This window comes from Pygoscelis adeliae, unplaced genomic scaffold (genome assembly GCF_000699105.1).
Source record: "Pygoscelis adeliae isolate BGI_AS28 unplaced genomic scaffold, ASM69910v1 Scaffold52, whole genome shotgun sequence".
In the NCBI taxonomy this organism is placed as follows: domain Eukaryota; kingdom Metazoa; phylum Chordata; class Aves; order Sphenisciformes; family Spheniscidae; genus Pygoscelis; species Pygoscelis adeliae.
Window position 1 is genome coordinate 258774 of NW_008824285.1, and position 12530 is coordinate 271303.

The window sequence follows — 12530 nt, forward strand, 5'->3', positions numbered from 1 at the left end:
GAAAGAGCGTGCGTGTGTTTTCTCATTGCCTACTGGGCAAAAAAGGATAGAGCAGTCTGGGAAAACATAGTCTGAATGATGGTTTCTTTCTCTAAATAAGGCCATTGAAGATGATGAAATATTAGAGGGCTGGCAAAATAAGTGGCCTGTTTTTTCTGGTTTTTTTCCTTTTCTTCCCCTCGTCCTTATCATAAGCCAGCAAATGACGATCACAAAATATGAGAGAACCTCAAAGGGTGGGTGGAGTCAGCTTGAATTGTGAGCCCCTTTTCAGGGGGTTATTCTTAAGTCTTTCCTTTTGCCTTGCCTTTTTACACTGTTACACAGTGACATGCTGACGGCATTTTCCCGTTAGCGGGTTGCTTGGAGTGGGGGAATTTGCGGTATTACTCTTACAGACGTCTGGTAACGAGTCAGCTTTCTCACCCTCCTGGCGTTGAACTCTTCAGCCTGGATTTGTTTCAGAAGAACTCACAGGGGATTAATGAAACGCTTGAGGTGATCAGGCTGCATTGGACAACAAACTTTAAAGGTTCTTAGAAGTTCAAGAAGGCAGAGAAGAACAATGAAGATACAGAGATTTCTGTTGATGGAAGTGATGCTGCTATTGTAACAAAAAGCAGCAAGGACTGACTAGTCTCAGGAAATGTTACGGACTTTGGCTTAAATACTAGAATGGCTGGCGTCTTTGAGAGTATTCGTGGGTGCAGTCAGTGAGGTGGGGGAATGGGAATATTCTTCCCTGACTGTCAGAAAGCCATTGGATGTGGATCACTCCGGTTTTCCTTTACACTGTATTGCTGCACACTGTATTACTGGGGATACCAGTCTGGGATTCAGGTGGGATACGCAACGGTTGATACGAAAAAACAAAATCTTACACTTGCATATCTAAGTGTGAGAATCCTCGTCTAGCTGGATTGCAGTCTTGCTGTACTTCGAGGCAAGCATGAGGATGATTGGCCTGGATTTCACCTCTGCTTTAACTTGCCAGGCAGAGGAATGGATCTGATGGACGGATGTGTGTTTTGCTCTTACTCATGCAGGCTTCGTTGTTTCTGAACAAGGAGATGGCTGAGCATACCTGAAGAGAAGAAGATGCAGTTATGGCCACAGATGGGATTGGACACTTTAAGACTTCAGGACAACTTGTTTTTGTCATGTAACCCACATCCTCAAGACTCTGCTCTAGAGAACTCTTTTGCTCTTGGGTGCCTTCCTATTTTCTTCAGTTTGAATTTGCACTCGTCTAGCAACAACAGTATCCTGGAGCTTCTCATCACGAGGAAACAGGCTGTAGTTATGGTGGACTCGAACTTGATGTGCGAATTACACTGCTCTGCTTTGTAGAGAGAAAGTGGCTGCTCTGCAGGCTGGAAATTCTGCTGTGACGTTTTGGATTGGATGATCGCTTTGGGATGATGTGTTTAGCTTCCAGTGTAATCAGAGAGTCTAGAAAAAGCGAGGCGATCCTGAATTGATTCTGTTACCATTAAGCAGTGTGGTATTTAACTGTATGCACAGGTAGTGTGTAGGATAATCCACTGAAGAGATCCTGCAATGTCAAGATGGAAGCTTTGTGCTTACATATAGTAATTTCAACTGTGAATTCTTTGCTTTTGTCCATTTTTACCAGACATCTACCTCCTTGGCTTTTTAAAATGTAGTTTACAGTCTCTGAAAATCTGAGATAGAGAAATATTATGTAGTGGTTTGTGACAAGCATGCATGTGAGTAGGGTGATACTGGCGGTGTTTTAACAGACCAGTTTCAGTGAGGATGCCGTTAACCACTCTGTTGGTTGTAGGTGGAAATTTCTGACGGCATTTGGGACTTTTTTCAACCTGTGCATACCTGACTGATTTGACAAGTAGCTAGAGGAATAGTGGGGGGGAAGGCTGTGTTTAAAAACCTTTCAATACACTACGACTATTCCTGGCCCAAGTTCCTGGTGAATTTTTATAGCAGGTTTGGGGTTGTTTTATAGTCGAGTTCCTGTGAATTTAATACACAAAATTTATAAATGCATTTGTGTCCTGTAAGAGCTTTACTGAAAACTGTTGGTGGTTCTGTTGAATTGTTCAGGTGTTCCCAAACACACAGGCTGAACTGAAAGCAACTTGGCGGTGAAGGGACTTTGGTTTTTCCCCTTTGATTTGGGCTAAAATTTTCAGAAGCATCTAAGTGATTTTTATCAAGTGAATATATGTTAGATAAGACTCAGACTATTCCAAACTGTAAATTGGTCTTAACGAGTGCCGGGCTTCTGAGTCACTTAGGTCACTTACCTCTCAGAAATGTGACCTGAATTGCCTGATTTCCACCCTTACCCCTTTCATTTACCACTTTCTTCGTTCACGTTTGGGTTGTGACAGCCGCGGGCGAGGGCACGCCGGGACAGGCATTACTGCCTGGAGCCCCGTCGCATCCTTCAGGGCGTCTCAGAAGTGGCTTGCCCAGGCGACTGCCCCGAGCGTGTCTGACAGGGTAGCGCTTGTTAACATGTGGGTACTGTATATTACAAGATTTTTTCTTGAAATATCAGGTGCTTGTTGGACACTTTAATTTGAGTATTTCAAATAGCTATTTTTAACAGTGTTTTAAACCATCAGCAACTGGCTGTCCTGATAAAAGTGATGCTCAGAGTGCTGAGTATTGACTCCCTTGTATCAAGGTATCAATCCATGTCCCGGCTCTTCTGATTTCCCTTGGTTAAAAGTTGGGAACACACTGTTGGCCTGGAGGGCTACTTTTAAACATGTTTTTTAGCGATTAATTTTTTTAAATATACAATTTTTGTATAATCTGTGTTTCATTAAAACTTTGTTACTGCAAATGTTCTGAGTTTATTGACTATTAAAAGTACTAATAAAAGTGAAGTATGTAGAGAAAATACTTGCCATCGTAATAGACTCCTAAGGAAACATGAACTATGAATATTGTCTTACTGTCTTTTATAAAAGAAAGCATGAAACTTTAAAGGATTAGAGAACTGACAAATATGGCTTGTGTAGTCAATACAGAAACAGTGCTTGTCTCTGCTGCCTCTTTATTTTGAGTGGGCTTATTGCTTAGACAACAAATACCTGGTGCACATACTCACGTCTTGCCTACTAGATGGTTAAAGTTTAATGCTTTTTGTGATGATTAGAGTGTATTTTTATAGGAAGTGCTTTTTTCTGTGCTGCTTCCCTTTATCATCGTAAGAAGTAGTAAGCATGGATTTCTTATTTTTGTTTTCCTTTACTTTTCAGGGTGAATTTGTGAATGAATATGTTGGTGAGCTGATTGACGAAGAAGAGTGCAGATTGCGGATCAAACGTGCACATGAAAACAGTGTAACCAATTTTTATATGTTAACTGTAACAAAGGTAAATATTATGTCTTGTTCAATATAAACTGTTTATGGTTGAAACTAGGGGTAAAATGCTGGCAGAAGCATCATTCCATGTTTGATGTTACCCTCCTACTGACACCTGAGTGTTGGTAGGAGGATAACATCTGTGTTTGTCTTTAACGGAATGGGTGAAGAGGTGAAACAGCCTGTATTTTAGGTTACGCACTCTGTGCCTATTTCACTTCTGTAAGCACAAATATTCAGACACTTTTTCATAAAACTAACCCTGCAGGGAAAACTTACCACTTTTAACTAATTTAGAATAAGCATATTTTTTGCTGCCAAAAAGCAGGAAACCTTTTTTTGTTTAAGTACTAAATATGTCTTTGTCTTTTTATTTGAAGGACCGGATAATAGATGCTGGCCCAAAGGGGAATTATTCTCGTTTTATGAACCATAGTTGTAATCCAAACTGTGAAACACAGAAATGGACAGTGAATGGTGACATTAGAGTTGGACTATTTGCTCTTTGTGATATTCCTGCAGGTAAAAAGATGGCACTATTTTGCATGTATACCTTTGTCTTGAAATGGCTAAGTTCCTAACTTGGCCATGGTTTTCTCTGGAGTTACTTAATACCAGTGACGTTTATAGGAACTTTGTCATTCATTGGAGTGGAGACAAATATTTGACTTCCAGTTTTAGCAGGGATCTTACAGTTAGAAATAGTTTGAAGCTGAAAGCTACTGTTAAAGCTAACTACAGGGTTTGCTGCTAAGCACGATGTTAACCCTGTGTCATGTAAACGCTTACCATAGCGTTGATGCTTTCACCGATACTTGTCTGGTGTGGTATTATCTTTCCATGTTAAGTGTGTTACCTGATCTGTCATTTTAACTGGGTCTGTATGATAGTGTAGCTGCTACTTACGTCTGATCTGGGCAGAATTTGCAACTTTCGAAGTTTATGAAATCAATGCACTACTTCAAGCTTGCTCTTTCAAAACATGTTGCTGCTAGATCTCACAGACTATGAAGAGATAAATGCTAATGAAATGTCATTGTCACAGCCTGTCTTTCCTCAGTGCCTGTGTGGGTGAATTGTTTTTCTTTAAATTTTAGGAATGGAGTTAACATTCAATTACAATTTGGATTGCCTGGGCAATGGTAGGACCGAATGTCATTGTGGAGCAGAAAACTGCAGTGGTTTCCTAGGAGTGCGTCCAAAGGTACATGGATGAAAATTGAAGCTTTGCTTCCCAAATCCAGAGATCTAGTGAGAGTAGGGCACAGAGAGGTTTTTGTTTCATTTAACTTTTTACTTTAGTCTATGTAATACTTTCCACCCTTGAAAGTCTCTAAAGATTTTAGTTATGCACTGTACTGCTGTTGTGTCTAGGATGAAGTTAATTTACCAAATTGTGTTAATTCAGATACACGTGGATGGGCATTTCTGGCTTTCATAGCTTAAAAACATTTTTGAGTGGATTTAATTTAAGCATAGTTCATGCAAATAATAACCCAAAGTTGATTAAATTAATTTTAATGTAAGGGGTTTATAAAGTGACTGTATGCTGTGATCTTTGTAATTGCTAGACAGCATTTGCAACGGCAAATGAAGAGAAGGTGAAGAATGCAAAATTAAAGCAGAAGAAACGGAAAATAAAAACAGAACAGAAGCAGATGCATGAAGACAACTGTTTCCAGTGTGGAGATGGGGGAGAGCTAGTCATGTGTGATAAAAAGGACTGTCCCAAAGCATACCACCTCCTATGCCTTAACCTGACTCAACCACCTTTTGGTAAGAGCAATTGTATGGCTTCCTATTCAGCTTTTCCTTCCTGCAGCAAGACAATGTTTGAGCTGAAATGCAGTATTCATTTACATTAAATGCAGCATATTTGCTTTTTCAGTACCACTCATTTTTAGAAATACATCAGGTGGCAGTGTTCATAAATGAGAACCGACGGACAGAGAGGCATTGTAATACTTTTTAATGTTCTTTTTGTTGCATCTCTTTCTTGGATCAAATTTCCTCTTCTTATTTTGATTGAAATATAAGCAGCATCTTGATGTGCGCTCGGTGACCTTGGGACATCAAGTGACAGTTCAAACCACTGACATAGCAAGCGTGATGCGTAGGGCTCGATTAATGAGTAAATGTGTTTAAATTATGTACTGTATCCTGATGGCACGTATCTTCCATTTGACTTTCTCCATGTTAAAGCATAGCTTTTTGTAACCAGGGCTCAAATTATTCAGCAATACAACATCTTGATCCGATTGTAGGATTTTGTAAAAGTCCTTATCTCTTTAATCTTCCCGATTTCCAAAGACTTCAGTGAAAATAATTGGAAGTGCAGATTAGTCTATGATTATATTAACCAAAAGGCTGCCATGAGTGAAGTTGAATCTGTCATGTGCCTTTTCAGCCTTCTAGAAACATGGAAACTATCCTCAAAATAGCTGATTTGCTAGAGAAAGAAATGATAGCATCTTAACACCAAGAGCAACTTGAGTTAGGTTTTTTGTTTGGCTTTGTTTCTCTTTGAAGTTTGGGGGGGGGGGGGGGTGGCCTGGGTTAGCCTGGCCCAGATAGGCTAGTTACAACTTCATTAGAGGTCTGGAGTCCCATCTTGGTGCTATTCTCGCTCTTCGGGATGCAGGTCTCGACGCACTGTAAATGCGGTGCGTCATTTCCCTGTGAATAAAAGGCCCCCCGTTTCTCAACAGTAACCCAGCCAAAAGGGACTTCAGGGAGGCTTGGACACAGCAGCAAGAAGCTTTTGACTTTCCTTTTTTGCCATGTTCAGTATACCTTTGCAGTCTGAGAGTTCAGCACATGGTCATACAAATACATGTCTGAATGGTTTGGGGGATCTGGGGTTTGTTTATGCTCAAACGTATTTTTACACAACTTGTTCTTCTCTGAGCCATTTCTCGCTTATTTTTCAAAACTAATGCATTCAGTCTTCTACATTAAAGTACGCTGCAGTTGAACTAAAACTTAATTTGGAGATACCCATCTGAGCGAGTACTGTGTCCAGGTCAGTAAGAGATGCTCACAAATCAGAAAAATGTACAAAACAAACTCTCCATCTTGCAAGGACATTTGGTGTCTTGATGCCCAAGGAGGTTGATCTAACTATTTTAAGCTCTGGTTATGCATGCAGCAATGTTTTGAGCCAAGTGAGGCCTAAAAAATGCAAAATGACTAAGAACTGTTTCCAGTCAGATTCTTGTAAATGAGAAGCAGAAGTAGCAACTACAGTAAGAGCTGATTTTTCTGAACTTTCTTTGCATTCATCTGAACAATTACAACATGGAGTAAGGGTTAAAGGCCAGTGCTGTCCCCGAAATGCACTAATTTCAGCTTCCTGTCTCTCTCTTCTCCCTTCCCCTCCCATCCTCAGGAAAGTGGGAATGTCCGTGGCATCAGTGCGACGTCTGTAGCAATCCTGCAGTTTCATTCTGTGAGTTTTGCCCTCATTCATTCTGTAAAGATCACGAGAAGGGAGCCCTGGTGGCATCAGCGTTGGATGGCCGTCTCTGCTGCTCTGCACATGACCCCAAATCTCCTGTGGCACCCGAGTACTGGAGCAAGATAAAGTGCAAATTGGAACCACAGAATCCTGTAGAAGAAGCAAAGGAGTGAATTTGGTTAAAAACAAACAAGGGAGGGGAGAAGAGGGGCAAACAGGCGATGAACTTGAAGAGACTGCTATGACACATTCAGTCTTTGTCATCGGAGCCGTCGTGTGTGAACTGGGAACGGGACCATTTAATCTTAGCAAGCAGAAGCAGGCAGTGGTGTTTGTTTTTTATTGTTTGGTCTTTTACCCTTGAATGTGCTACAGCAGCTCTTACTGTTGGAAACCAGAAAGGTCTTGGCCTTCAAAGAAAAATGTAGACCTTTTGACAGTGAAAAGAAAATTCTGTTTAAAATATGTTCTTTGAGTGTAGAAAGCAAAGCATAGCAACATATTTATTTATTTAATTTTTAAAGGGTGTTGAAGATCTGGTTTTGATCAGTCAACGTGTCTTTAAAAACAAAATAGCAAAGCCAATGTAACTTTTATGTCTAGTTTATGAAAAGAATAAAGCCTCCCCACTCTGTGTAACATTGAGATGCCATAAAGACAGATGTGGGTTTCAGACCAGGTGACCCTGAAATGCCTCCATTCCAGTACTTATTTTTAAAGGCATTTTGAGAAGGTAGGTTATATATCTTGTTAACTTATGAATATTATTGAAAAGCTTTTCCTATGAGAAATCAGGTGTATGACTTCTTGGAAGTGCTTGTAACACGAGATCTAGCATTGTTTAAGGAGGGAAGAAATCGTGGTTCCTTGCTCGAGAGCTATAATCGGTGTTTGCAGACAGGTGGAAATTCAGAAAGAGCTTAATTGCACAATGGTAATTTCTTTATCCTGCCTAATTTGGAAAACCTTCGTAGTTAGGAGAGCCTCCCGGCCTCGGTCACATACTGCAGCACACTCAGAACTGAAGTCTTAATCCTGCCAGTGGGAGCTCTGCCACTGACTGCTTTAGATGGAGGATTGTTCTGTGCACGTGTATTTGTCATCTGCCAAGTCTGCACTTGTTTTATGGCAGTTATATTAGCGTGGTTCTTTATTGCCGCCTTCTCAGACTCCCTTTAGCTTCAAAGGAAATTTGAGCGCTTAAGGAGTCCAACCCATGTGCATGTTTGTTTTGATTGAATGTTTAGATTTTTTTGCTGAGAGAGATCTTCTGACTTTAATCTTCGTTGTTAATGGAGCTAAGAAAAATCTCAGCACTTCTTCAATGAACAGGGTATTTTCTGTCTGGGTAATGGGCCATATTCGCAGCAGCCAACTTCAGCCTCATGAGACAGTTCTCTCTTGGGTTTCTTCTGTTAATCGGTAGAGAGACAGGCTCCTTCAGTGAGGCTTTTGAAGTGGCTTAGGTAGGCTCCTGCTCCAGATTTTTCTTTTGAAAACCTATCCTCCTCCATTTCTTGTGCAGGGAGCCTAGGGGGACTAGTTTCCCCAGGCTGAAGTTAGTCTTTGGTGAATCTTCTCCCCTGGCCCCCCGTCTTACAAAGCGCTGTGCATCTCCCCCTGCCCTGATACAGTTAGAGTGTACTTTTGACTTGTGTACCGATATTAGCTAACTTCATGCTAGCTTTTTGCTAATGGGTATTGAAAACAATCCTGAATGAAAAGAATTAAGTGTTGCTGGCATCTGGCTAAATTAAGCCTTTGAATTAAGAATTAAGAACCTTATCTCTGGAAAACTGCTTACATAAACCTACAGGAACACAGTGACTTCTCAGTTCAAGAAAGTAGTAGGCTGAAAAAGTACATGTGGGATTTTGGAACGTGTCTTCCCTCTGGCTGGTGTCCTTCTCATCCTCAAATTTATGTACGGGGGGAAATTTTTTTGTGTGCAATTGTAAAATTACAAAATACACTACAGTCTCTTTAAGCAGCTGCTGTGCCATGTAACTGATCCGGCAGTTCATCTTCTGAACGGTCTGCAGATGCCTTTCCTACAAACTTGTGGGTGTCTTGGGTGGCATAACTGTGCAGATCTCTCGTGGGTCAGTTTATGGTACAGAGGGCTAATGGGATCTATAAAGCACTTCATCTTGTGGTCCGTACTACAGTGAATGTCTGAAACACTACTCTTGCTTGAAAGCAGTGCTATATTTTGGTATTTTTTACAAAAAAAATTTACAAAAAGGATTTTATTTTTCTTAACGTTTTGTGTGATAAATGTCTCTTTTTAAGCTCTTACTGGGGGTGTTTAACCTCTTCAGAAATTCCAAACATAGCTCTTGCTACAGTGTCTGTAAGGCCCGATGTGTTTATATTATTTATTAGGCTTGGTAAGGTTCAAATTGTTTTCTCTTAGAGCATTCTGAGTATCGCAAGTACGCTATCGTGTGGGGGCACCTACATGCTCTTTTCATTCTGTGTCCGTGGTGACTTCCTGACCGGAGGGAGATGGTGTGGTAGCACCAGAACACCCTCGCGAGCATTCGACATGGCAGGGAGCAGACGAGAGCCATGGACCATCGGTCGCCCCGTGAGACGTATTGCTGTGACGTGCCGGTGCGCCGAGTATCGCAGAACATGTGAAGGTTCACAGAAGGCTTAAAAACTTGTAAAATGCTGTGAATTGAGGCCTGCTGCTACTCCTGTGCCATGCCACTTGATGTCTTGGTTAACTTTGTTTTCAAACTTCTTACAGGTGCTCCTTTTTTCCACCAAAAAAAGATTAATAATAGCTAGCAGTGGGGCTTGGACTTAAAGGGAAAATAGGAGATTGGTTTATAAGCTTGTACGTACTTAGGAACAGAAAGTCCGAACTGGATTTCACGCTATTGGAGAGAAGGTGGATCTTTCACGAAACTTTAACATTCTGAGATAAGAAAATACCTAATTCAAGGTATCTTGGTAACTGTAGGGGGTCTGTTCTGTATGCCAAACGCATAATGTTAAAGTACGCATTTTAACCACATTTTTACAAACGGAATAGAACAATAATGCAATTTCTTTGTAAGGAAAAGATTTAAGAGCTGTGTTTTGATAATCGGCATCAGCAGAGGGGGAGTCGGCTGCTGGTGGTCCCTAAATTTGCGTGGTCTCTAAAATGAGATAAGTAATATTGGGCAGTTCGGTCATTCCATGCTGAGGCCTGGAAGAAATCCACAGAACTGCTGGTGATTTCGGTTGAGGACTTAAATCTGCTGTTTAAGACTGTCCGTTGTTCCTTAACTGGGATGCACCATCACACTTTTCCCTTACTTTTGTTTTAAATTTTTGAGATAGCACCACGCACCTGACTCCAGCTCTGCCGCCTGTGCGCTCTCTATAGCATGCGGTGTCCGAGTTGCTCTGCAAAGTTAACGGGATTTTGTTGTTTACTGGAGCTTTTACTGTACAGCTCGCACCTTAGCACAGCGCAGACGTTCTGCAGACCGTGGCCAAACGGTGCAATGGCTGGTTACTACCATTTTCTCCATACGTGGTGCAAGCATTAGTTGTTGTAGCTTTCAGATTATTAGGATAGACTTGTCCTGTCAATAGACTGTTGGAGGCGTTTGCAGCTCAGGAAGGATAATGTTAAAGGCAATTTTGTGGGCAAATTACCTTCTCTGGTCACCACCATGGTCTTAGAGAATCTTTTAAAATGGAGTAATAGGGCTGGAATGTTTAATTTTGGCCTTTCTTCTAAAAAACTTCTTGTATCTTAATTTCAGGATAGAATGGGAAAGACACAATTACTAGACGTGATTTAACAGTGAGCATAAAATCTGTATATATTGAAACTTTACAGAGATATGTGGGTGGGGTGGGGGAGGAGGGTGGGAGGGGGGATGTCCAACGCTGGTACGAAGTAGTCACTTTAACATTGAAACCTCTGCCTCATTGAATTCAGGGTTTAATGTACTTGAAGCTCTGCAGTTCCTTATACAGCTTTTTTATTTATACATAACTTTTTTTTGTATACTACATTGAAAATGTCTTTGACTTCCCTGAAGTTACTTTCTGCTCCCACTGTACAGTGAATCTATGGCAAATGGGAGAGTTTTTCAAAGCAGCTGTCTCAGACTTGTGTGTGTTCAAGAAGTGTGTTGCATGAGAGACGGCAACCTTGGAGTCGTGCTGTCCATTTGCTTTCACTTTTCCATCGACTTTCCCCTACCATTTATCTTTGTGTAGCAAAAACATTTGCACTTACGATACACTCCTACACTTTGGATGTATTCACAATGTTGTTCTGAGGAAAAAAGGAGGAAAAAAAAAAAAAAAGGGAAAAAAAAAAAAGGAAAAAAAAAAATCTGTTTCCTATTCTGTTCTATCCCTGAGTGGCAAGCTCAGGTCCCTGTTACCCCTGTGAGGGGCCATCCCACTGCTCCGGAGAGAGGGGAGTTGTTAAGCTGAAACTCTGTCTGTGCTTTGCACAGAAGACTTCTGTAATTAATGTGAAATCAAAAAGGGAAAACGCGTATGAATTTGCCAAAGCCATTCGCTCATTCCACTGTTTCTCGTGTGGTACTAACTGCCGGGGGGGGTGTGCCCGAGAGAAGCGAGCTGCCTTTCCTGGCGCTGTCCCTCCCGGCTCCAGAAGGCGAGGGGCTGCGTGGTGGTCCTCTCCAGACATCCTGGCGCGGCCGGGCGCCGGACCCCTCTGAGCAGTTCTTACTCGCTTTTGGGTTATAAACAGGCTGGTTGAAAAAAACATCTCCTCGTCACTGGTCGAGCTGTATCTCATTTCTGGTGTCACTTTTCCTTTTCAAACCAACCGATCGCGTTGCCACAGAAAACAAGGTGATGACTTACCATTTCAGCTGGCTGGTAATAAGGGTTTTTGTTCCGCATAGGGGTGTGCGCGTACCTGGGGTTGCTGTGAGAAACCAAACCCGTTTGTTTCCACGCGAGTGATGTTGCACAACACAGATACCTGCAGATTCCGTTTCCATTCCCATGTACTCTTTATCTGTAAGGATGACCTTTGTAGAGTCGTTATTTCCGTAGACTTTGTTTATCTGTAACAAACTTTGTAGATTCTGTGAAATGTTATTTTAACGAAATCACTCGAGTCTTTAATAGCAAAGCATCAATATTCACTGAAGTCAATATCTTAAGAGTTTTTGGAAGTTGACTAGAAGCTCTTGACACTAACGAAGTAGTGTTAAATTTCCCTGGCGATGTTCCACTGGGGCATTACTGTATTATGACTTGATGTTGCCGCATAGACTTTGAGATATACGATATTTTGGGGGTTTTGTTGTTCGGCCTATGTTCTCTTGCATAGTGTGAAACCTGTAAAGCTTGGTTAACCTGTATATAGATAGCTTACTGTCAACTAGTTATAGCGTATCTAGAATTGCCTGTAATATTTTAGCTTCTTACTGAATGTGTGTGATGGTAGGAACATATAATTTTTGTACATTATATTTACTGAGATGTTGCCTTTTTTATTTTACAAATACTTTGGAATTCAGATGTGGTTTTGCTTCCGTGAGGATTAATTTGGAAAGGTTTTTAATGACATTCCACTGATTTGAACTTTTGCTTGAGGTTGACTTCAATAAATCGTTCTGAATGTTCCGACGACGAAAGCCTCCTCCATCCCTCTCGCCGCTGCCGGCGGGGGCGGCGGCCGGGCCCCCTCGCAGGGTGGAGGCCGGGGCTTGCGAG

General features: G+C 41.4%; 2 protein-coding genes across 2 annotated transcripts in view; both read left to right on the plus strand.

Annotated features, from left to right (window-relative positions):
- The window catches only part of WHSC1L1 (Wolf-Hirschhorn syndrome candidate 1-like 1), a 35247-nt gene extending 27693 nt beyond the window's left edge, over positions 1-7554 (plus strand). Inside the window, 5 exon segments of the mRNA XM_009318603.1 lie at positions 3255-3371; positions 3742-3883; positions 4459-4565; positions 4933-5137; positions 6750-7554. Of these exon segments, the coding sequence (XP_009316878.1) occupies positions 3255-3371; positions 3742-3883; positions 4459-4565; positions 4933-5137; positions 6750-6991 (813 nt within the window). The 3' untranslated portion in view covers positions 6992-7554.
- The window catches only part of PPAPDC1B (phosphatidic acid phosphatase type 2 domain containing 1B), a 12667-nt gene continuing 5194 nt past the window's right edge, over positions 5058-12530 (plus strand). Inside the window, exon 1 of the mRNA XM_009318602.1 lies at positions 5058-5137. The gene's annotated coding sequence lies outside the window, so the exon portion shown is untranslated. The remainder of the gene's footprint in view (positions 5138-12530) is intronic.